General features: G+C 45.7%; 3 protein-coding genes across 10 annotated transcripts in view; 1 reads left to right on the top strand and 2 right to left on the bottom strand.

The window, feature by feature from the left end:
* LOC139372721 (T-box transcription factor TBX19-like) overlaps positions 1 to 2,280 on the bottom strand; it is a 5,872-nt gene extending 3,592 nt beyond the window's left edge. The window contains exons 1-2 of the mRNA XM_071112517.1: positions 2,051 to 2,280; positions 105 to 369 (exon numbers count right to left, since the gene is read on the bottom strand). Coding sequence (XP_070968618.1) covers positions 105 to 369; positions 2,051 to 2,280 — 495 coding nt within the window. The remainder of the gene's footprint in view (positions 1 to 104; positions 370 to 2,050) is intronic.
* Positions 2,281 to 4,296: 2,016 nt separating this feature from the next.
* On the bottom strand, positions 4,297 to 16,907 carry LOC139373713 (vesicle transport protein SFT2B-like). Of its 5 annotated transcripts, none has more exons than XM_071114603.1 (10): positions 16,821 to 16,907; positions 15,545 to 16,248; positions 9,970 to 11,084; positions 9,646 to 9,735; positions 9,260 to 9,345; positions 8,946 to 9,027; positions 8,609 to 8,644; positions 8,400 to 8,458; positions 7,806 to 7,835; positions 4,297 to 7,377 (listed from the first exon to the last, which is right to left on the bottom strand). In XM_071114603.1, the coding sequence occupies exons 3-10, from the start codon at positions 10,033 to 10,035 to the stop codon at positions 7,338 to 7,340; spliced, it is 489 nt and encodes a 162-aa protein (XP_070970704.1). In that variant the 5' UTR covers positions 10,036 to 11,084; positions 15,545 to 16,248; positions 16,821 to 16,907; the 3' UTR covers positions 4,297 to 7,337. The 5 variants fall into 5 exon arrangements, with proteins under 5 accessions (XP_070970704.1, XP_070970706.1, XP_070970707.1 ...); XM_071114605.1 differs by lacking the exons at positions 15,545 to 16,248; positions 16,821 to 16,907 and adding exons at positions 11,267 to 11,339; positions 12,058 to 12,680; XM_071114606.1 differs by lacking the exons at positions 15,545 to 16,248; positions 16,821 to 16,907 and adding exons at positions 11,267 to 11,313; positions 12,058 to 12,680.
* Positions 16,437 to 24,753, top strand: LOC139373712 (oocyte zinc finger protein XlCOF6-like). Of its 4 annotated transcripts, XM_071114601.1 has the most exons (11): positions 16,441 to 16,548; positions 18,209 to 18,288; positions 19,655 to 19,857; positions 19,990 to 20,076; positions 20,258 to 20,335; positions 20,535 to 20,627; positions 20,755 to 20,881; positions 21,058 to 21,538; positions 21,890 to 21,948; positions 22,406 to 23,563; positions 24,120 to 24,753. In XM_071114601.1, exons 3-11 carry the CDS (start codon positions 19,708 to 19,710, stop codon positions 24,311 to 24,313), a joined length of 2,427 nt encoding a protein of 808 aa, XP_070970702.1. In that variant the 5' UTR covers positions 16,441 to 16,548; positions 18,209 to 18,288; positions 19,655 to 19,707; the 3' UTR covers positions 24,314 to 24,753. The 4 variants fall into 4 exon arrangements, with proteins under 4 accessions (XP_070970701.1, XP_070970702.1, XP_070970699.1 ...); XM_071114600.1 differs by lacking the exon at positions 18,209 to 18,288 and having other exon boundaries at positions 16,437 to 16,548; XM_071114598.1 differs by lacking the exon at positions 18,209 to 18,288 and having other exon boundaries at positions 16,446 to 16,548; positions 19,987 to 20,076; positions 24,120 to 24,752.
* Positions 24,754 to 25,135: the final 382 nt, after the last annotated feature.

Raw genomic sequence — 25,135 nt, 5'->3', positions numbered from 1 at the left:
ATGAAGTTAGTGAGGTATCTAGTGCAGCTGGGGATGTACTGGTGAGTTTTGGCCCAGAAACTAAGCTAGAGTCTATAGACTGACTGTGTGTGTGTATGCTCTACCTGTCCACCTCCGTTGAGCTTATTGGTGAGTTTGACCTTGCTGAAGGAGACAGGTGCCTTCATCCAGTGGGCTCCGAAGTTGGGTGAGTCGGGATGGATGTACACACAACCATTACCGGCAGGCTCCGGTTTACCGGCTGTAACCCACTCCCCGTTAACGTACTTCCAGCGGTGGCTGTCAGCTGGCTGGAAGTCCAGCAGGAAGGAGTACATGGCGTTGGGGTCCAGACCCGATACACTCACTTTCAGCACCGGAAACATCCTCCTGGAACACCACAGTAGGAACGCACAGATTAATGCATGTACACAGGCACGCAGTACACACACACACACACACACACACACACACACACACACACACACACACACACACACACACACACACACACACACACACACACACACAACTCTAAACTCACTTTTTTGGACTTTTTTTGTGACTCTTTTTACTTTTATTAAATTAATTGTTGTTTTCCCCAAATAAAAACGTTCTGAAGTGGCCAACGTGTAAATGGACAGACACCCACCAGGTGAGCTGACCTGCCACTACAACACGCGCTGGACCGGTCAAGCCGCCCCTCAGAGCATGAGAGGGTCAGCACAAAAGTAGTCATGCGCCAGAGAAATCTATTAAACCGTTCGATACACTACGGGCAATACTAAGTTTAGAACGCAGATTTTTTTTAAACTAACATGTTTTCTTAATTTAAGAATGTGACGATACATTTAGCCAGTAATAACCAGCCTGTCGAGGTTTGCAGTCGGATTTTTGGAACAAAGTGTTCTAAACTAATGTTTTGTAGACGAATCAAATAGACTATAAACATATCAAATATTAATTAATGACATGAAAGACACGAGACTATACAATTAAACAGAATCAATTTGAATAACTGTGCATAAGCCTTGGGCTTATATTCCTTTATCATGGGATCATGGGATCATGGGATCATGATAAAGGAATATGTCACTGATATTTTCAAAACACATTTTTATGAATCTCATTTTCTTAAAATATTTTCTGGCTTACAATATTTGGCCTGAACTTTCTCAAACGTAATATTTCTGGTTGTTAAAATGTATTACGCTACCCTTTTATAAAAAATATAGGCTATTACACTTTTCAGCTCTAATAAGTACAAGAAAAAAATGTTCTTCCTATTCCTAAATAACTCATATTATTCAATAGCACTTAAATTACAGATAGGCCTATGTAATTAATAGTTTTCGCTTGGATCTAATTCTTATGAAATCGTAATGATTATATAGGAATAGAAAGCTGAAGTTGAAAAAAGGGCTGAACTAGAAGATTCGATCAAGATGCGTTTATAGGAATAGAAGTGAAGTTGAAAAAAGGGCTGAACTAATTGAAAATGGAATTATCAATTTATCAATTGAAATCGAATGGTCTCTTAATTGGGTAATTGATTCAAAGCCCTCTAATATAACAGAAGTGTTAGTCGTTTTAGAGTGATATGTGTGACAGAGAAATATAGGTTTGAATTCTGCTGCATGTGTTCATAAAATTAATTTAGCAATGGGTGGATGATACATATAATGAATGGGTGATCAAATGACCAAACTCTTGAAACTTGCATTTGGTATTGTCTGTATGTTTGTCTGCGAATCTCCTCTCCCCAATATATGTCCTCTTGCGGTTGAAGATCAATAAAATATATTTTACTATTAAAAAATGCTCGTCTATCAAACTATTTGGGGCTCCCTAGTGGCACAGCGGACTGTATTACAGTGCTGGAGGCTTCACTACAGACACCCTAGTTCGAATCCAGGCTGTATCACAACCGGCCGTGATTGGGAGTCGGGCGGCGCACAATTGGCCCAGCGTCGTCCGGGTTTGGTGTAGGCCGTCATTGAGAATTTGAATTTTTCTTAACTGACTTGCCTAGTTAAATAAAGGTACACAATTATAATTAACTCAAGCTCACCTGCCGCTCTTGGTGACTATCATCTCATTGGTAACTTCCTTAAACTTCCGCCACAGTTCCGCTTCCTCGAGCGTCACCTTCAGCTGCTTCTCGGTGGGGTCCCCCTTCTCGCGCCCCGCTTGCAACTCGCTCTCCACCACGCTTAGCAGTCGCGAGATACAGCACTGGCTGGCAGGACCAGGGCAGGGGTTACCCCCAGCCCTGCCTTCAGCTAAACCCTCAACCTTCATTTGGGGACCTCAACGAGGTTAAAGGCTACCTCTCAAATAAGACTGATGTTTTCTCCAAAGAAAGTTTACAATTAGGTAAAACAAATATCTTACTCACAAATATCTCACTCAGCAGGTGATGGGGAAAAAAACGTCGTTAAATTCGGTTAAATTGAAACAGAACAAATGAATTCCCATGTGGGTGTTTTAGCCATGAGGATTGTGAACTGCAGTTGTAAATCAATGCGACACCGGTGCGGAGCACAAGACAGGTTCGGCCGGCCGGTCATGTGATCAACTCTCACTAATTTACCATTTACAGAGCGTCATTTGTCAGAGGGAGAGAGAAAGAGCAAGAAAGAGGAAGAGGGAGTGAGAGAGAGGAAGAGGGAGGGAGAGAGAGTTTCTTTGATGAGCTAGCCTAGACCTTAAAGGGTCAATCTGCAGTTGGTACAACTAATTTTGGATTTATAGTGAATGTTACATACCCCATTGATTCTTGAAGAACATAACGTGTAAATGCCTCATAAGCTTAGTTCAACTGTAAAACCTCAACATAACCCAAACTTTAAGCTTGTAAACATTGTAAATGTAAACAAACTCTGTAGCCTATAGACTGAAAACATGCTTAAAACTACAATTTGTATATATTGGATGATCAGTCCTTGCATCCATAGCTTGGTCTATGAATTTGAGAGTGGTTATATTTCCGAGGCACATCCCTCAGCTTTTTACCAAAACAGAGGCAGGATGTGGCTTTGTTATTGTTTCAACTTGGCATGATGACTTTTCTCAACTTGCATTGAAATACCGTACGCACCACTTTTGTCAGCACCATGGACAGCGAAGGGCCATGCCGGAGGGGGCCAGAAGACAAGTTGACTGGCTTTTCCGTTCGAAATGATCACAATTACACAAAAAGACAAACGTTGCTGTCGTGGGCCTGTAGCCTTATTATATAAATCATTATCGGTGACTACGGTTAATGGTCTAACTACCGGTGCTCTTGGCAAGGAGTGGAATCAGATGCTTTTAGCGCACGGATTGAACAAGCCTCCCTCTCTTCCAAAACGACAGAAAATCTTCTGAAGAAAATTAAATATAGTCTAGGTCATTTCGTACGGCTCTTTTTTCGGATAATAATTCACGTTCCTGCTCTTAAGTATAGACAACGGAAACTATGTTGTTAAAGTCTGAACGACTGAAAACGTAAAATGCTTCCCAGAACATTTCCCTCCACTCTTGGTCTGACGACCTACTGGGCTCAGAGACCTGTCCATTTGGACTACACTAATGTAGCCTACTGTGTGTTGTCTAAAAACATCTCGTTTGGTACTATACGGTTGTATCTGCATTTTTTTTCAACGTGTAGTTGGAATTGCCTTGTTCGGTTCAATGGTCTCTACATATACAGTAGTCTAAATACCCCAATGACATGTTAAGTTCGAAATAATACTATATATTTCTGACACCATTCAAACCAATAAGGGTTCGGAACTTTAAAGCCAATTATCTCAGAATCATCTTTTTCAGGTAGAACGAAGCTCGAACTGGTGTTGCTTTAACTAGTTTGTGCACAGTGGAAGCTCCGTTCCACACCCGAGGAGGGAAGAACAGAGAGCACACGGAACGGTCAGTGTCCAGAAGGGCTCCTACAGCGACACCCGATCCCCGCGAGCTGGCGGTGTGACCGAACGGCCTTGTGAGCTCGCAGCTGCAGCGGTGTGTGTTTGGAGAGATATTTTTTTTTAATCAGCGGCGGGCGGCGAGCGGAGATTAGGGGCTTTACTGATTTAAAACGCATAAAGGAGCGTCATTAACTGAGCGCGAGGCAAATATCAAAAGGTGGGAAGCAGAGCACAGGTAAACGCACCAAATCATAATCCCACGATACACACCTCAGACCTTTTGTACAAGGAATGCGTGTGTGTGTGTGTGGCAGTGACCCCGGTGAGACTCCATCAGAAAATACAAAGCCAAGGAAGGCAAAACAGGTGGTACAACTCTCACTCGTGCACATTAAAACACTCCATAATATAGTTTGAAAATGTTTATTTCTGTTGTAAAATGGTGTCACACAAACAGGACAAGAACACATGAAACATGATTCATAGTCATACATTATTGGCCCACATCGCTAAATTATCGTTACACTTTAAAACATTAGTGTTCAATTTCCAGATGGTACAAAAAAACAATCGTGATTTAAAAAGTATTTCTTCCAAACCTGTAACTACCTGCGCTCATATTAGACAAGTAGACGAACTAACCATGGTCCTAAAACAATGTATCCTGAATATAGAACATATGTTATTCTATTAAACAAGTGTTTAATAGCATCATACATGTTTTTATGCAGATGAAACAACCATCTATAGGGAGGGTTTTATGAAACAGAGGTCACTCAGGAGAGTTACAGTAGTACAGTATACATATTTTAAAAAGCAGTGATTCCCTGGTTTAAATCATGTGAAGTAAGGCATTCATTTTTTTTGCAAGTTAACATAAGTCACAGCCCCAGTGAGAGGGTTTTTTAATGGTCGTGACTAGGGCATGCTGAAGCCAGCATTGATATTTTAATTCCGCCCAGAAAACGGCTATAGTACAAACCATGAGAGTTAAAACAGTTAAAGAGTAGTGTTTACAGGAAACATGATTGAAAAACAACAACAAAAAACGATTCCCCCAGAAATTATTTAAAAAACTGAAATGAAAGCCAAAATACCTGTGGAAAGAATCTAACACAAAATTATGGTACTACTAACCATGACAGTTAAAACAGCAGTTAGCCATGTTTACAGGAAACGGAGTTGAAATAAAAATAACAGACGTTTTATATAAAAGGTGAAAGATTCATGAGCACTTGAAGCAGTTCTTCCCTTCTTTTTTTCTGCATGTACAGTTGATGTCGGAAGTTTACATACACCTTAGCCAAATACATTTAAACTCTGTTTTTCACAATTCCTGACAATCAATCAGAGTAAAAATTCCCTGTCTTATGTCAGTTAGTATCACCACTTTATTTGAAGAATGTGAAATGTCAGAATAATAGTAGAGAGAATGATTTATATCAACTTTTATTTCTTTCATCACATTCCCAGTGTGTCATAAGTTCACATACACTCAATTAGTATTTGGTAGCATTGCCTTTAAATTGGGTCAAACGTTTTGGGTAGCCTTCCACAAGCTTCCCACATTAAGTTGGGTGAATGTTGGCCCATTCCTCCTGATAGAGCTGGTGTAACTGAGTCAGGTTTGTAGGCCTCCTTGCTCACACATGCTTTTTCAGGTCTGCCCACAAATGTTCTATAGGATTGAGGTCAGGGCTTTGTGATGGCCACTCCAATACCTTGACTTTGTTGTCCTTAAGCCATTTTGCCACAACTTTGGAAGTATGCTTGAGGTCATTGTCCATTTGCAACCAAGCTTTAACTTCCTGACTAATGTATTGAGACATATATCCACATAATTTTCCTCCCTCATGATGCCATCTATTTTGTGAAGTGCACCAGTCCCTCCTGCATCAAAGCACCCCCACAACATGCTGCCACCCCCGTGCTTCACGGTTGGGATGGTGTTCTTTGGCTTGCAAGCCTCCCCCTTTTCCCTCAAACATAATGATGGTCATTATGGCCAAACAATTATATTTTTGTTTCATCAGACCAGAGGACATTTCTCCAAAAAGTACAGTCTTTGTCCCCATGTGCAGTTGCAAACCGTAGTCTGGCTTTTTATACGGTTTTGGAGCAGTGGCTTCTTCCTTGCTGAGCGGCCTTTCAGATTATGTCGATATAGGACTTGTTTTACTGTAGATACTTTTGTACCTGTTTCCTCCAGCATCTTCACAAGGTCCTTTGCTGTTGTTCTGGGATTGATTTGCACTTTTTGCACCAAAGTACATTCATCTCTAGGAGACAGAACGCATCTCCTTCCTGAGCGGTGTGACGGCTGCGTGGTCCCATGGTGTTTATACTTGCGTACTATTGTTTGTACAGATGGAGGTACCTACAGGCATTTGGAAATTGCTCCCAAGGATGAACCAGACTTGTGGAGGTCTACAATGTATTTTCTAAGGTCTTGTCTGATTTCATTTGATTTTCCCATGATGTCAAGCAAAGAAGCAGGTAGGTAGGCATTGAAATACATCCACAGGTACACCTCCAATTGACACAAATGTCAATTAGCCTATCAGAAGCTTCTAAAGCCATGACATCCTTTTCTGGAATTTTCCAAGCTGTTTAAAGGTACAGTCAACATAGTGTATTTAAACGTCTGACCCACCTTAATTGTGACACAGTGAATTATAAGTGAAATAAACAATTTCTGGAAAAATGACAAAGTAGATGTCCTAACCGACTTGCCAAAACTATAGTTTGTTAACAAAACATTTGTGGAGAGGTTGAAAAACAAGTCTTAATGACTCCAACTTAAGTGTATGTAAACTTCCAACTTCAACTGTATATCTATCCAGCTAGAAGAACGTTTAACAGCAGGCCCTTATATTCAGACTCCTGGTAAGTGCACTTGGGATTAGGTGCAAAAAGTCATCCGACTGTACAGATTTCCAGACCTGAGCAAGTGAAATGATCAGTAGTCAGCTGTCCATTGTGAACACATGTAAATAAACACCTACAGTACAACTAACTAGTGAAGACACACCATGTTGGCACCTAAATATAGATCTGAATAGTTTTGGTCTGGTTTGATTTACAGTTATAGAAATGACAGAGGTGGTGCATTGACCCTTCCTCCACAGTAAATTAAGAGGAGCTGGACTCACAGTGTAGAAAAACACACAAAATGCACATATACACCAACCTTAAAGGGACAGAAACCACACCACACACACAGATAAGATAAGGCATCCCTCACAAACAGATTCCTCTACACAACATCATACCTCAGGTACACTTCTGCTCTGGAAAGCATTCGCTGACGAGTGTTTACTCAGTGGGCACCATTCCAGCACACCTGTGTGGCGTCTGTGTGTTTGCCAGAGAGTTGAGGGCTTTAGCCAACCCCCAAACACACACACATCATAACCCCTCAGAGGGAGAGTGAAAGGGAGGTTTGCAGCCTCACTTCAGACAGACAGAGAAGGCCTTTATCACGGCATCCCTGTGAACAAACAAACAATAATAATTAGTAAAAGAATAAACACTCCAAAGTCAAGTTTCAAAAACTTCAAAGAATTTGCTTTAGGACTGAACCATCACTGAATGGGAAGGGATGATGTAATACTGTGAATAGGGCTTAAGGCTACAGACAGAGGTGGACGGGCAGTTAAGGCTACAGACAGAGGTGGACGGGCAGTTAAGGCTACAGACAGAGGTGGACGGGCAGTTAAGGCTACAGACAGAGGTGGACGGGCAGTTAAGGCTACAGACAGAGGTGGACGGGCAGTTAAGGCTACAGACAGAGGTGGACGGGCAGTTAAGGCTACAGACAGAGGTGGACGGGCAGTTAAGGCTACAGACAGAGGTGGACGGGCAGTTAAGGCTACAGACAGAGGTGGACGGGCAGTTACTGTGGAAACCAACACCCACCTTGCGAATGGAATGTAGGACAGGCCATACCTGAAACACAGAAGTATAGTATAAGTCAGCGTCATACATCACACACAGCAAAGGGCTGTATAAGGTCTTTATCTGAAGTGTGTCAGTGGCAGAGAGTCTGTGAAAACAGAGTTTATGCATGAGTGTTTGTTGTGTTACAGTGGAAGTTATTTTAATGGTGTTTATGTATGTATGTAAACTAATTGCACATCTGTGTGTACTCCTGTGTGTGTATGTATGTGGGCAAGAGAGAGCGAGAGAGAGAGAGACTGTGTGTGTGTATGAATCTCCTGTCTTTGTGAAGGAGGTGCTTGAGAGAACAAAGCTAGCTGCATTAGTCGTGTGTGATTAGCCAGGCTAAAAGCTATGGCCATAATTACTCTGTTTTCAGTTACAAATAAGGACCTGGCATTGAGCTGCCTGCCAAAAAGCCCTCAGCACAGAACAACTCTGGGCGTGTGTGTGTGTGTGTGTCACTCAGACTGCAGACTGTAGGGATGTAATACCACAAACACACACTAAAGGAAGGAGATTACTCAAGCATGTGTGTGTGTGTGTGTGTGTGTGTGTGTGTGAGCCACTCACCAAGCGAAGGCCAGAAACTGTAGAATACAGAAGAGTAAGGCTAGACCATTATTCTTCCACTGTAGAGAGAGAGAGAAGCACTCAGATATACTTTGAGGTAGAACAATGTAAGACAAAGTTTAAATGAGTAACAGACTAGCTAAAAAGGCCTGCAGGGATTTGATAACACAACAGGTGCAGGATATGTATCATGTGTGTGTTATACTCACCCAGAAAGCAGAACACATAGTTAGCACCAGACAGGTCTGTGAGGAGAGACAAGTAGCATGTAATTAATGAACAGAAAAACTGTTTTTTTGTCATTTTACTATCCTGGTGGGGACCAAAAGTCCTCACAAGCATAGTAAAACAAGGAACATTTTGACACGTGGGGATAGTTTGTTGGTCCCCACAAGAAAAATATATATTTTAGGCTTAGGGGTTACAATTAGGGTTAGAATTAGGAGTTAGGGTTATGGAAAATAGTATTTTGAAAGGGAATACATGTTTTGGTCCACACGAGGATAGTAAAACAAACATGGGTGTGTGTGTGTCGTGTGGTCTCACCAGCATGATAGCTGTGGCCAGTGCTCTTTCTTTGGCACACATCCTCTTCAGCTGATTAAGGGGTCCCATCAGGAACATAGTGCTGAGAATACACACATTATTTGACTAAACTTACATTATTGTAGTAACTGCACTAGAAATGTGATTGCTGTATCATGTGCACCTTAGGTGTTAAACTGGACAAGGACAATGTCAGCTTTGATCTGGGGAGGGTCCCAGGGATACCTTAAAATCTAAAAATAGGCCTAACTGTTTTGTAAATGCCCACATAAACCGCACATACACCCACTAATACTCAACAACGCTCTACTCACCTGCACAGAGAGGCAACATTGCCAAGTGTGTACAGCACGGCAAACAGAATCAGACCAACCCTTGGAATCCACAGCAAGCATGTCCCCTGCCACCAGGTGAGAGGATGAACAACTTAGCATCGGCCCCTATTCTACTGTTGACACTATCAATTGGTCCCAAATGACTCCTATTCTACTGTCGACACTATCAACTTGCCCTTAGTGTCTAGACCTCAATGCACAGATTTGAATATCTCCGAGATCAACCCCCCCAATACTTTCTGGAATAAAAACATATCGATGTGTTCTGGCTTACTGAGAGAGGTTTGGGAAACACAACTGACACTGACACACATAATTGACAGTCCGAGCAATGCTGAAATGATGGGAGAGAGATGACGACTCACCAGAATGGAACACAAGACCCCGAGCACGAAACATGCGATAAAGCCCTTCATGCGCGTGCCCCAGCCCAGGGTGGAGGCTTGGTTCGCCGCCTGTTTCAACACCGCACCATTTATAAACAACATAGCTAGAAAACATGGGCATCATTCACCTAGCTAGCCTAGTGTTTCTAGCTAACGTTACTATGTTATTGCTAAGCAACTGTACTCGTAACGTAGATAAAGCATGCGTTTAAAAAGGCTTAGCGAGAAAGCCAAACATAGCTAGATATTATTTAGGGTAAACAACATATTAGCTAACGTTAGCTAGCTAGAAAACGTACCTACTTGCAATATGTCGCCGTCATCATTGTTGCCATCTTGGCCACTCAAAACTTTCTTTAGTTTGTCCATTAAAGTTGACACGGATAGAATGTAGCTAGTAGTTCTAGAACTTTCCCGTTGCTTCGATTGGCTTAGTTTTTAAGAACGCCAAATATTGATTTGTCGAGCTATTTTTCCTGTTCGAAGTGCAACAGGTGGATTGCGATAACTTCCGCCACTGTGTAACCACGGAGACGGGACGGGCTGGGGATAACTGCAGTACCACAATAACAAAAGGGGGCAGCAGAGCCTTATATTTGTGGTGGAAACCTCACAGTAGTACACAGTAATAAAGATGATACAACTTAGTATACATTTTACAATTAGAACAACCAAGTGTTTTATTCAATGACTAGGGGATGACTAGAGGAAAACAAAGACGTAGATGGGATACAATGTAAAAATGTAAATGCCCTTATTTGACTAAACAAACAACATCTTGAAATAAACATGTTGAATCGATTCTTATAAGTAAAACCTTTGGAAAAACATCCATACATTTCACTCATACACGATCACACAAACAATATTAAAAGATACTGGATTATTGGGATTTGGGGGAATACGGAGGTCTCTGTCTCAGCACAGCACTCTAGATTCAGAACAGGCAGTTAACCCACTGTTCCTAGGCCGTCATTGAAAATAAGAATTTGTTCTTAACGGACTTGCCTAGTTAAATAAAGGTCAAATAAAAATAAGTGATGTCCGTATCTAAGCAGTTCTGCAAGGTTCATTACAACGCTAGGCAGTTCTGCAAGGTTCATTACAACGCTAGGCAGTTCTGCAAGGTTCATTACAACGCTAGGCAGTTCTGAGTGTTTTTCTGCAGTTCTTCACCGGTTCTCGTCAGTTCTGGGTAGTTCTTCCAGGTTCGGTGTAGTTCTGTCTAGGCAGTTCTTTCCAACTATATGCAGTTGTGAGAGGTTGGGTCCAGTTCTAGGTGTTTCTGTCCAGTTCTAGGCTGTTCTACGTGGTTCTCAGGGTACTTTAACCCAAGTGAAGCTCCAGTAGAGTGGTTCTGGCAAGAGCACCACCTGCACACAACACACCTGCTTCCTCCACAGCCACTCCTATATACACTTCAGGGAGAGAGAGAGAAAGAGTGTGTGAGAGAGAAACACTCCCTCCTCTGTGCAGGTCATCATGACAGATGAGACCCACAATCAGCGTCGCTCTGCAACACAAACACACAGATTTACTTTTAACAAAGTGTTAATTGAACAGAATGAGACTAAAGTAGTGTTCTCAGAAAGACCCCCACCTGACCATCACACACACCGCCAGCGTACCGGAGACATGACGTTCCGCCTGCGGAACCGCGTTTGCATTTTAATCTGGAATGGCAGATGGAATCATGGAGGATCGTCGCTCAGTATTGGCTGGTATCGGGCAGCCAGGATCATTCATGGATGAGATGCATTGCAGCGAGTTTGGCCTGGCGGGGGACGTATGTAAATGACGTATGCTCCTGCCTATTATAATCCCATTAGTCCCTGTCCCCTGGCTGTAGCTAAGGCACAACAAAGCAATGTAACAACTTTTATTTCTCTGGCTGACAGTCACTGCCTTTTTGTCTTGATTTCCATCAAATGTCTAGCTGCTGTTTCCAGAACATGTGTTGCTGTCTGATAGGGATATAAAAGGGTCTGTCTCCAAGAGGCCAGTTAGACATTTCCTCTGCTTCTGTGCTAGGTGGTGTCTCCCTGTTGCAACTTGTAATAAACCAGAAAGACTTTTGATTGACTTTACCCTACGACTGCTCTCCTGTTTGTTCTCCTGGAAATTCCTATAACACTGAGTGTGAGAAAGAAGAAACAGCTATCTACCTGTATTTTGGGGTTCAGGCTAGGAGCTAAAGAGCCCTGTGGTGGGTTGGTGTGTGGTAGGGGATCCTGGCGGAGTGACTGACTTATCTTGAGTGTCAGCAGTCAAACCCAGCAGTCCTAGCTCTGACCCTCCCCCTCAAAACTCACTCCTACTGGTCTGTGTATACAACTCCCAAAGACAAAGCAGATTCCTCTACAACAGCACCTCACATGTACACAGACTCACTGGACAGGGTAGTGATTGCCGCCGGTCTGCCCGTGGTGGAGCTTGTCGTTCGAAGCTGTTCTTCCTCTCCTATATCACTGCTTCTCTTTTCTCCACCTCTTTATCCTTGTCCTCTTGTTCTGCTGCTTTCTTGTAGCGGCCCATCCATGTGGCAAAGACGTTATCCTCCTCATCATCTCCCTCTTGTTGCTCCTCTGGCTCAAAGAGAATCCCATCTGGCTCCTCAGCATCAGAACCTTCTGGATAAATTAACACATATCCTCCAGTTCTGTTCCGATTATATCCTCAGGTTCCATTAGAATTCTATCCTCCAGTTCTGTTTCGATTCTATCCTCAGGTTAGATATCCTCATCCTTGGGTTCTGTTACAATTGTATCCTCAGGGTCCATGATACCTGCCATGAGGGGAAGGGGGGAGTGGAGGCTCACTCAGGATCCAGGGAGTACCGGAGGAGGGCTGAAGTAGAATAGAGGCTGGGTCAGGGGGTTGTGTTGAGGCAGGGCTGGGTCAGAGGGTTGTTTTGAGGCAGTGCTGAGACAGAGGGTTGGGTTGAGGCGGGGCTGGGACAGAGGGCTGGGTTGAGGCACGGCTTGGTTGAGGCAGGGCTGGGACTGAGGGCTGGGTTGGGGCAGGGCTGGGACAGAGGGTTGTATTGAGGCAGTGCTGAGACAGAGGGTTGGGTTGAGGCGGGGCTGGGACAGAGGGCTGGGTTGAGGCACGGCTTGGTTGAGGCAGGGCTGGGACTGAGGGCTGGGTTGGGGCAGGGCTGGGACAGAGGGTTGTATTGAGGCAGTGCTGAGACAGAGGGCTGGGTTGAGGCGGTGCTGGGACAGAGGGCTGGGTTGAGGCGGGGCTGGGACAGAGGGCTGGGTTGAGGCACGGCTTGGTTGAGGCAGGGCTGGGACTGAGGGCTGGGTTGGGGCAGGGCTGGGTCAGAGGGTTGTTTTGAGGCAGTGCTGAGACAGAGGGTTGGGTTGAGGCGGGGCTGGGACAGAGGGCTGGGTTGAGGCACGGCTTGGTTGAGGCAGGGCTGGGACTGAGGGCTGGGTTGGGGCAGGGCTGGGACAGAGGGTTGTATTGAGGCAGTGCTGAGACAGAGGGTTGGGTTGAGGCGGGGCTGGGACAGAGGGCTGGGTTGAGGCACGGCTTGGTTGAGGCAGGGCTGGGACTGAGGGCTGGGTTGGGGCAGGGCTGGGACAGAGGGTTGTATTGAGGCAGTGCTGAGACAGAGGGCTGGGTTGAGGCGGTGCTGGGACAGAGGGCTGGGTTGAGGCACGGCTTGGTTGAGGCAGGGCTGGGACTGAGGGCTGGGTTGGGGCAGGGCTGGGACAGAGGGTTGTATTGAGGCAGTGCTGAGACAGAGGGCTGGGTTGAGGCGGTGCTGGGACAGAGGGCTGGGTTGAGGCGGTGCTGGGACAGAGGGCTGGGTTGAGGCACGGCTTGGTTGAGGCAGGGCTGGGACTGAGGGCTGGGTTGGGGAAGGGCTGGGTTGGGGAAGGGCTGGGTTGAGGCAGGGCTGGGACAGAGGGCTAGGTTGAGGCACGGCTGGGTTGGGGCAGGGCTGGGACAGAGGGCTGGATTGGGGCAGGGCTGGGACAGAGGGCTGAGACAGCGGGCTGAGACAGCGGGCTGGGTTGAGGTAGAGAGGAGTATAGATAGGCTAAGGTTAGAAGATGGAGGCTATAGAAGAAGGATTTGCTGCTGCGTATTTGTCCGATCACATCGCTGCCTGTTTCCCTCTACCCAGATCAGTGGTGAGGTAGTTCTCTCTCTCTCTCATACAGTATCATCTGTTTGGTGTGTGTGGCTAAGCTGGACACCACACTACACTGCTAGGCCACAGTCCCAACAGCGTGTTAATAGCAGAGAATCCTCTGTAATCTGTTTAACGCGGGGCTGACAGGGGGAGGTGCAGGGAAAGGGGAGGAGCTTAGCGATATAGAAATGAATGATTAATTTGGGTAGAGAGAAGGAGAATGGGGAGACCAATGAAGAAAGGGTGAATAGAAAGGTGGCAGAGAGGTGGACAAAGAAGGGTAACGGAGTAGGGGGATGAATAGAGGAGTAACGGAGTAACGGAGTGGGGGGATAAATAGAGGAGTAACCGAGTAACGGAGTGGGGGGATGAATAGAGGAGTAACGGAGTGGGGGGATAAATAGAGGAGTAACCGAGTAACGGAGTATGGGGATGAATAGAGGAGTAACGGAGTGGGGGGATAAATAGAGGAGTAACCGAGTAACGGAGTATGGGGATGAATAGAGGAGTAACGGAGTGGGGGGATAAATAGAGAGATAACCGAGTAACGGAGCGGGGGGATGATTAGAGGAGTAACCGTAACAGAGTGGGGGGATGAATAGAGAGATAACCGAGTAACGGAGTGGGGGGATGAATAGAGGAGTAACGGAGTGGGGGGATAAATAGAGGAGTAACCGAGTAACGGAGTATGGGGATGAATAGAGGAGTAATGGAGTGGGGGGGATGAATAGAGGAGTAACCGTAATGGAGTGGGGGGATGAATAGAGGGGTAACAGTGGGGGGATGAATAGAGGAGTAACGGGTGGGGGGATGAGGATAACCGAGTAACGGAGTGGGGGGATGACAACAGAGTGGGGGGATGAATAGAGGAGTAACCGTAATGGAGTGGGGGGATGAATAGAGGGGTAACAGTAATGGAGTCAGTAATGGAGTGGGCGATGATCACTTAAGTAGCTGCAATGAGCAGTAAGCATCTTACAAACAGTGAGAAGTTGGGCTAAAATTAGTCTTGCCAATAAACTTAAACGAGAGAGAGAAATACATGTTACCACACACAAACACAAAAAATAAAGCCAAAGCTGTCAGAATAACTTCATTGCAACCTGGTTTACCCACTGGCCTGTTTTTGTGTCTTGAGTCTGCCTGTTACTGTCTGTTAGTGTGTATGTCTCTGTTATAGTGTGTGTGTGTGCGTCCCTGTGCCGTCCACATGGAGGGTCAGAGGTGAAGTGCCCTCTCCAGTGTGGTGCCTCTTCTGGTGTTTCTTTCGGTCGCCATCTTGTGAGAAGCTTCTCCCACAGTCAGAGCAACTGTACGGTTTTTCTCCAGTGTGAATTCTCATGTGTGTGGTTAGTGTGTCCTGTTGAAAGAAACGTTTGTCGCAGCAGGAGCACTGGAGAGCTCTCTCTCCGTAATGGAACCTCCTCAGATGCCTCATCACTCCATCGGAGCGGGTAAAAGTCTTCCCACATACTGAGCAAGGATAGGCTTTCTTTTCAGAGAGTGGTAGCTCGTGTTTGCGCTTGTGTCTCCTGTACGTTGCATCGTGTCTGAAACTCTCCCCACACTCGTTGCAGAGGTAGGGTTTCTCTCCAGTGTGTATTCGCTGGTGATGTTTCAAACTATGTGCCTGTGTAAAACCCTCCCCACAGTGGGTGCATATGTATGGCATTTGTCCACTGTGTACTCTCTGGTGTCTTTCAAATTTTCCTTTGTGTAAGAACCGCTTACCGCAGTCAGAGCAGTAGAGGGCCAGCTCTTCAGTATGTACTGGCAAGTGTGTTGTTAGTTCTTCCAGGTCAGAAAAGCTCTCATCACACCTTGGACAGCCGTGAGGTTTCTTTTCCTTGTGTGCAAGGTGATTTTTTTCCAGATGTTTTTCAAGCTGCTCCAAATGGACAAAGCCTTTCACACAATCAGTACAGGGGTGTTTCAGTTTCTTCTTCTTTCTTTCATGTGTTTTCAGGTGTGATTTCAGATGATCTGTGCGGGTAAAACCTTTACCACACTCAGAGCAGAGGTACGGCCTCTCTGTCATATGAATTTTCTGGTGTGTTTTAAGATTATCCGAACGGGTATAACTTTTACCACAATCAGGGCAGATGTGACAAGGCTTCTGTTCTCCGGTATTAGAACTCTTGAGACGGTCCTCTGTATCGTGAGGCTCTTCTCCGTCCTCCTGTTTTATTTGCACCTGCAGTATATCTGTGTGTTGATTGTCCCTCTCAATATCAGCCATTGTCTCTGGAGTATCCTCCTGTAGCACTCGAAAGGAATCTTTTGATGATTCGGTCAAAAGGAGGACCACTTTTGGTCCAAAGTGAAGGGGGAGATTCTAGAATTCTGATGTGTTGTCCCAGGTAAGGCTCTCCCGCTGGTGGTGTGGTGGACAAGATCTGATAGGATCGTCTCACCAAATACCATGTAGTCACGGTCTTGATGTAAAAAAGAAAATAAGAAAAACATGCTTAGCTAGTTTGTAGTTTGACAAAAGACAAAAGTAGGCAAATGTTTAGCCAGTTAGCTAGTTACGTGCCTAATTTGGTTGATTATCAAAATCCATCAGCTGTGTTGTTGTTGTGAGTCGCAGAACGCACGCTGGCTATCTGCTCTATCAACTTCCGGTTCATCAAAAGTTTACGAGGAAACGAGCAGCTAGCCTTGCCTCTTCAATCAACATTTGTAAGATACGACTAAAAGACGGCATATAAGATTTCCACGGGGAAGCAATATGGGTATGCATTAATGTAAAGATTGTGGCTAGGTAGCTATATAGCTTACTCTTTCTAATCAAGCTGTCGGTGGAAGCAGGCCGTTGTGGGTGTAGTTTAACGTAGCTAGCTACGTTATCTAGCTAAAGTTAGCTTCCGCTGACCTGAGTTATTTTCTCTAGTCTTGTTATCAAATATTATAGGCTAGCTGACGTTAGCTAGCTAAAATTGCACACTCAATTTCAGTGCATCTCCTGCGAAATGTGGGATTAACTGTAAAATATACTCATACGTACTTGCTTGGCAGTATCACTCGGGTGGTGCTGTGGCCTATGCACCAAGTTTGCCTGCTAGGAGTCATGGGTAACTGCATACATTGAGCGTGTCTGAAAGTGGGCGTTGCGAAATAAGCGGGAGGATCAACAAAAGCGTAAATCTAACAGCTAATTGGGCAGATTGGTTGTCACTCAAGACCGTTTTGCGTGGCTGCTTCCTTGTAGCGTTTTAGCCAAACTCTGCATGTTCAATCCGATGTCTGCATTGGCCATGCAGCATTTACAGCGATATGTCCTCGGCAGAAGTCATTGCATTCATACCTGGAGTCCTGAGTGGCGCAGCGGTCTAAGGCACTCTCAATGTTAGAGGCGTCACCACAGGCCCTGGTTCGAATCCAGGCTGTATATCACATCGGCTGTGATTGGGAGTCCCATAGGGCGGCGTACAATTGGCCCAGCATCGTCCGGGTTTGGCCGGGGTAGGCTGTCATTGTAAATAAGAATTTGTTCTTAACTGACTTGCCTAGTTAATTAAAGGTGGACATATATACGTGTGTGTGTATTTATAACCAAGCCTGTCGTTTCTAATGGCAACAAATTAGTCATAGTGGGCAGAGCCAAGCACGAGCTAGCGAGATCCTATTGGCGCGTTCTAGCCAACATCTGCATATTTCCGCTAGGGAACGCATACTTTGAAATGCGCGTGTGCAATAACTCAATTCGCCTTTGCACTCCTAAATAAAAATGTTTTTTTTAACTTTAGCAAAGTGTAAAGTTTACAAAACTTAGTCCACTCTGTTCATAACATATTTTAGTTTTGGTTACAGAAAAACGTATTGCAATCAAATGTTTCATAAATTGAGAAAATTAGCAGAATGTCGGCCAAAATCCATCTCGTTACATCTTCTCGCACTTCCATATTTGGTAGTGAGTGGAAACACCAAGCGAATGCTTCACATTTATACATCCGGAGAAATATCTCTAATTGTTCTGTGTTCATATTTCTTGCGCTTCGCGGAATAGCGCGGTGCTGTTGTAAAGGAAGTCTTCTTCTACGGTATTTTGGCGATCGCACAATTGAATGTGCATCCCGCCACCTACTGTGCGGGATGTAAACAGGACCCCCGTCCAAACAGATCTGATCCCCCTGTTAAAAAATAAAACAGATCTGATCCCTACACAGGCTCAAGGGGAACCTGGGAGGGCGGGTCTTCCGGCACCAGTACCCCTCGCAATTCTTCCCAGCACACACTTGAAACATGGCCAAATAATTTACAATTCTTACACAGCAGTGGTTTGGGGTGGAAAGCTCTGACAGAATATCTTACATAACCAAGCTTCACATGCGGACGTATTTGCACTTTATAAAAAAAACAACAGGACCGACAGACTTTATTTTCTCCATTCAGAACATTTGTCTTCACCAGTTTTACTCGACGCGCTGCTTGATTCGAACTCAGCATCCACATCTGCCATCTTTTCTGCCACGGTAATTATCCTAACCTGCCACGGTATTTATCCTAACCTGCCACGGTAATTATCCTAACCTGCCACGGTATTTATCCTAACCTGCCACGGTAATTATCCTAACCTGCCACGGTAATTATCCTAACCTGCCACGGTAATTATCCTAACCTGCCACGGTATTTATCCTAACCTGCCACGGTATTTATCCTAACCTGCCACGGTATTTATCCTAACCTGCCACGGTAATTATCCTAACCTGCCACGGTATTTATCCTAACCTGCCACGGTAATTATCCTAACCTGCCACTGTAATTATCCTAACCTGCCACTGTAATTATCCTAACCTGCCACGGTAATTATCCTAACCTGCCACGGTAATTATCCTAACCTGCCACGGTATTTATCCTAACCTGCCACGGTATTTATCCTAACCTGCCACGTTATCCTAACCTGCCACGGTAATTATCCTAACCTTCCACTGTAATTATCCTAACCTGCCACGGTAATTATCCTAACCTGCCACGGTAATTATCCTAACCTGCCATGGTATTTATCCTAACCAGTTTAGCTAAAAGGAAGGAGTTACCAGTCACGCAAAATGACATTGAGTGGCAACTGCCCAATTAGCTGTTATATTCCCATATACTCACTTTTGTTGACCCTCCCACTTATTTCACAACACCCACTTTCAGACAATCAATGTTTGCAGTTACTCATACATGGCCAGCAGTGGAGGCTGCTGAGGGGAGGACGGCTCATAATAATGGCTGGAACGGAGTAAATGGAAAGGCATCAAACACATTAAAACCACGTGTTTGATGTATTTCATACAATTCCACTGATTCTCCTCCAGCCATTCCCACAAGCCCGTTCTCCTCAATTAAGGGCCACCAACCTCCTGTGTTGGCCAGCACAGCTCAAAGTGTAGCTCTGGTCCAGGGTGTTAGCACATCCCTCTAATGCCCTGGACCAGAGCTATTCACAGTGATGACCAGTGGTGTGATTCCTGGATATGGTGAAATGTGTACTGTTTGAACACTTGCATCTCACCTAACGTCCATCCTTCTTTAAAGTAAGCACTGCTGTACTATTAAGTAAGTAAGTAGCCTTGCATGAGTCTATTTCCTGTTTTCTGATGCGTGAGGCAGCTTGATGTGTACTCCCTTTGGACAGGACAGTCTATCGCAGGTCTTTACCCCCAATCCATTGCTGAGTGCCAAGCAGAGATGCATCTGGTCCCATTTTTACAGTCTTTGGTGTGACTTGGTTGGGGATCAAACGCCTAACATTCCATCTCAGGGTGGACACTCCAGAAGTATTCAAACAGGGCAAATGTGTGCTTTGTGTAGCCTGCCTGTCTATACTTACCTCCCCCTCCTTCCCCACAGATGGCCCCCTCCCTCTCTCTTCTCTGAGACTCCTGGTGCCACCGCTGCGTCTGATGTCTGCGGTCATGTGGCAGGTGGTGGGGCGGCAGGGTTTGGAGCATTATGGGAAGCTGGAGGACTTTGTGTGTTTGGTCACAGAGACAGTTCCAGAACTACTGACTGACAGGCAGAGAGCATTACTGCTTCTAGGCCTCAGAGCAAAGGTGTGTGTGTTTCTTCCAGCAGTAACCTACACAGTATTTTCCATGTGCTGCAAATCAGAAGTTCACCTCTGTTGTAAAGTGTTGCACAGTGTTGTAATTTTAAACGGACCTCCTGATCGGTCCATCTAGCAGATGTCCCAGGAGTGGATAGTTGAGGATGTCGCCCCAGAACTCATCCAGACTCACCTGGACAGGATCCAGTCCATCTGTCTGACAAAGGTGAGAGAGAGGGCTCATGGGAACTGGATTTTTACAGCCTGCCTTTTACTGAACCTATAGAGTGATAGGGTGGAGTAAAGGGAGAGAACCGAGTGTCAGAATGGGGACACACCTTTTCTGAGTGCTGAGAGGGAGGCGTTTGGCCCTGACACACTAAGGTATGTGTCTGTTGTTTTTACAGTCCAGTGACAAGGCCTTTGAGGATGCCAAAGCCAGGCTCATGGCGTACACCCAGAGGAGTCCAGGAGATCAATGGACTGTAAGAAAATGAATCTTTCTTCACTTGAGTAACATGCAGCAGAGCAAGTGACAGCACTGTACTAAACTCTGAGCAGTGAAGAATTGTTCTCTCTCTCTGTTTACTATCTCTCTGTCTACTATCTCTCTCTCTGTTTACTATCTCTCTGTCTACTATCTCTCTCTCTGTACTATCTCTCTCTCTGTACTATCTCTCTCAGTTTGGTCAATACTTTAATGCAGAGCTGGAGTCTCTGGTGTGTGTGTTCCTCTCCAGACTGGAGAAGCTGCTGCCAGTACCAGACTTTAAGCAGGTACACAGTGACCGGCAACCGCATGTCAACCATCAACTTCACTACTAAGAGACTACACAAGCTACATATTGACCACATTTACCAACCACACTTTGACCAGCACACATCTCCCCCCTGTGTTCCCCAGGCTGCTTCCTGGCTTGACTCTGTCCCCGGTGGTGTGGATGAATGTCTGCAGTCTATCCCCCACAGTGACAGGCTGAGGTCTGTGCTGCAGAGCCAAACGTGCTGCCGGGAACACCTGATAAATAGAGGTACGTCACCAACCCTGCAGAAATCACCAACCCTGCAGAAATCACCAACCCTGCAGAAATCACCAACCCTGCAGAAATCACCAACCCAGTCATAGTCTGCAGTCTCAGTTGTTTTAAAAGTCCAAAAAAATGAATTTGAATTGTTTACAACTGTGCTTCTCGCTTGTCTTGTGCAGACTCCAGCCCATCCCAGACCAACCTCCTCAGCTCTCTACCTGTCTGTCTTTCAAATTTGATGGTGTACCGTCCCTCTCCCGACTCTGACAGGGAGTCAGAACCCTTCCCTGAGGAAAGGATGGATGAAGAGAGAGGAGAAGAACAGGAGAAGGTCTGCATCAAACGAGAGGACGACGAGAAATCGAAAGTAGCCGAGCTGATTGGTCAAGACCAGGAATCAGCCAATAGAGTGGCAGGGGAAACGGAAACGTCCAACCTAGGGATTATGGGTTTCATTGTTCAGAGCCAATCTATAATGATTATCCCCCAGCCGGGCCAGCACTCTCTTGCTGTCGTCTCCCAGTCTGCACCCACTCTCACCCTGCCTGTGGCCTGCAGGGGGCAGACTGCAGTCAACTCTCCCTCAGGACAGAGCAGGCCCTCGCCAGAGAGGAACACTGTTCCTGTGAGCAGCCAAAAGCCCCAGGCCTCACCGGGGAGGTATGTGTGGTCAGTATTTGTGTGTGTGTGTTAGGAATGCGGTAGCGTGACAGTAAGTATGGACAGATTGTATCAGAATGGGTGTTTTGAGTGGTAAGTGTGTGTGTGAGTGGTAGTGTGATGATGGACAGAGTGTGTGTGTGTCTAACACCACACTGAGGAGGAAAGTGTGGTCAGCGTGTGTTTGGGAGTGTGTGTGTGTGGAATGCAGTAGCGTGACAGTAAGTATGGACAGATTGTATCTTGTGTGTTTTTGAGTGTACATTATTTGAACAGTGTCGAAACGTGAACTGTGTGTGAGTATTGGGTAAAGGATGAATGATTAACATGACATGTTATTTCCCACCTCAGCATCATCCCAGAGTCGTCTGATAAGCCTGTAGAATGTATTAGGGTGGAGAATGACACAGGTGAGTGTCTTATACCCTCCTAACCACCTGCAGCTCACAGGAGGCTGCTGAGGGGAGGACGGCTCATAATAATGGCTGGAACAAAGCAAATGGAATGGCATCAAACACCTGTGTGTGGTTTATTTGATACCATTCCACTCCAGCCATTATCACAAGCCCGTCCTCCCCACCAGCCTCCTGTGCTGCAGCTCCCTATCAGGTGTACGCATAAGATATTCCTATTTTGTCCTCCATTACAAACTCCATTTCCCAATATCCTCTCTGGTTATCCTCTCGTGTGCCTTTTTTAAAAATGTACGTAGTTCTGTCCTTGAGCTGTTCTTGTCTATTAATGTTCGTGTTATGTTTCATGTTCTGTGTGGACCCCAGGAAGAGTAGCTGCTGCTTTCACAGCAGCTAATGGGGATCCTAATAAAATACCAATTACCTCTCACCTTCTCTTCCTGTTTCCTCACAGACAGCCCCACAGGGGAGTCATCGTCTTCCGAGACGCTCCCGTCTAGCGTATCCCACAATCCCCGGCGTGTTGCCCATAAGTGTCCAACGTGCGGGAAGTGTTTTATCTACCGTTCCCAGGTGCTGCGTCACCTGACCACACACTCGCGAGGCGGCCGCTACAAATGCGCCCAGTGTGGCGTTGGCTTCCCAACGCCCTGGAGCCTGAACGACCATAAGCGCTCTGTGTGTGTCAACGCCACCTTCGACTGCGCACAGTGCGGGAAGCGGTTTGCATCGATCCGCGAGCAGTACCGCCACCGCCTCACCCACAAGACCAACACCTGTTTTCAATGTGGGGCGGGCTTTAGGACCCAGCTGGAACTGACCCGACACCACAAGACCCACTGGGCCCAGCCACTGCACCAGTGCTGCCTGTGTGGCAAACGCTTCCGCCTCCTCTCTAGCCTGACCAATCACAAGCAGACTCACTCTTCCGGCGGCGGCTTCGCCTGCACCCAGTGCGAGCGTGTGTTCGGCTCGGCGAAGGAGCGCGACGCCCACCGGCAGATGCACCGCGTACCCAAACTCGTCTGTCCTGTTTGCGGCGAGACATTCACCTCGCAGGCCAAACTCATCAAACACCAGCAGACCCATCCGGTCCCAGAGGGGAGCGAGGGCCAGAGGTACAAGTGCCGCTACTGTGAGGAGACGTTTACAGGCCTGACCCTCATGAGGATCCACCAGAGAAGCCATCTTGTGGACAGACCTCATCAATGTGACCAGTGTGAGAAGAACTTCACTACTCTGGGGTCCCTCCAGTCCCACCTCAGAACCCACTCGGAGGAGAAGCCCTTTCTCTGCGCCCACTGCGGCAAGCGCTTCCGGACCAAAGACGGCATGGAGGGACACCTCCGGATCCACACGGGCGAGAAGCCCTTCCACTGCTCCTACTGCGGGAAACGCTTCACGGCGCTCGCCGGGTTGAACGTTCACGTGCGGCGGCACACGGGCGAGAGGCCGTACGTGTGTGAGGTGTGCGGAAAGGCGTGGCCCTCTGGTGGGGACTTGCAGAAACACATGCGCTGTCACACAGGAGAAAGACCTTACAGCTGTGTTGACTGTGGGAAGACATTCTCCATATCCTGTCACCTGACAGAACACATGAAGACACACTCAGGTCAGAACCAGGAGCTTGTAGTTAAAGGGATAGCTCGGATTTTGGCAATGAGGCCCAAAGAGTCCGATGAAGTTGTGGATACCATTTTTATGTCTCTGCGAGCAGTTTGGAGGAAGTTGCTAACTAGCGCTATTGCATTTGCTAAGTCCCTGTGTAAGAATTTCCACAACGATACCCATAGACTTCCAATCATTGCGCTAATGCTAGTTAGCATTGGCTCGCGAAACTACTTCTAACTTCCTTCATACTGGACACAGAGACATAATAATACCATCTGACTCTGGGGAAGTAGATAAAGGGACAACATCCCGAAGTATCCCTTTAAGGGGGCTGTTGATTTAACAATTATATGGTGTATATGAATGATACTGTTGTCATTTGTCCAAGAAATGCTAAACATGTTTGTACTTTCATATGTGATGCAGGACATATGCAGTGCGTTTATGCATTTGTGATCGATGATAATAAAACAAACAATTTAATCGTAGTTCTGTGTAATCTGAAGTAACTCTGTGTAATCTTGATTTATAGCCCTTAATACTGTCCCGTCCCTCAGGTGAGAAGCCGTTCTCTTGTCCAGAGTGTGGGAAGAGCCTGAAGAGGAAGTTTGATCTGAAGAAGCACCTGTTGACTCACTCTGGAGTGCGTCCGTACCCCTGCCCTCACTGTGACAAGAGCTACACCCGCCGCACACACCTCAACAGGCACCTACAGAAACACTCGGCCGAGCTGTTAGCAGCATCATTGTAGCCAGCATCATTTGCCCATGGATGGACATCTCAATAGTATTCTGTCCTTGAAATAACAATGGGCTCCCATCACCAAGATTCTGAATTGGAATTCAATGACTTCGAGACTAGAGGAACAGAACGTTCTGCCTATGGATGGCAGGGGTAAGCAATGTCTCCCTGCTGGTTGAGTTTGACTGAGATCATGTGACTTTTCCTGATTCATCTTGTGTTAATCAAGAATATGATTTGTGTGTGGTCTGACTGTAGTCTGTCATTATCAAATAGACCTAAAGCAATTTCTGTCTGTCGTGGCCTCTCATTTGTTGATGAAACAGTTCATTATAAAATAGTTGACTGATGGGTAACTGTTGCCTGAATAATGCCTCTTCAATTTATATCCTGTCTGTAATTCAGTTTAATATTTCTTCTGTGCTTTGATAAAACCTATCCCAAGTTCTACCTATGTGTTGGCATTCTTCTTCCTTACCTATGACTGCTGGTGGTGATAATATGCCCATAAAGTCATGTTTCAGGCAGCGTAGTTAATATCAAATGCACTGTTAATCAATTGTATTTATTGTTAACACATTTGGTGATAATACATTTAAAAAATCCTATATTTACATTCCAAAAGAGATCAAACAAATTACAAGTCTAAATATTGTACTAACATCTCATCTCCATGGTACAGTATATAATTGAGATGGGTACTAAAGCAAAATATGCACAAACTCAATGACCCGTTATATAGCTTAATTATGTGACACTAGCCAACTCATTTATTTTCATTTATTTATAAAGTAAATGAAAATACACATTTAAAATAAGGCAAGACCCCCAT

This window comes from Oncorhynchus clarkii, chromosome 18, assembly GCF_045791955.1.
Source record: "Oncorhynchus clarkii lewisi isolate Uvic-CL-2024 chromosome 18, UVic_Ocla_1.0, whole genome shotgun sequence".
NCBI lineage: Eukaryota > Metazoa > Chordata > Actinopteri > Salmoniformes > Salmonidae > Oncorhynchus > Oncorhynchus clarkii.
Note: the sequence above shows the minus strand (reverse complement) of the source record. Positions and strands in the feature narration are given on the sequence as shown.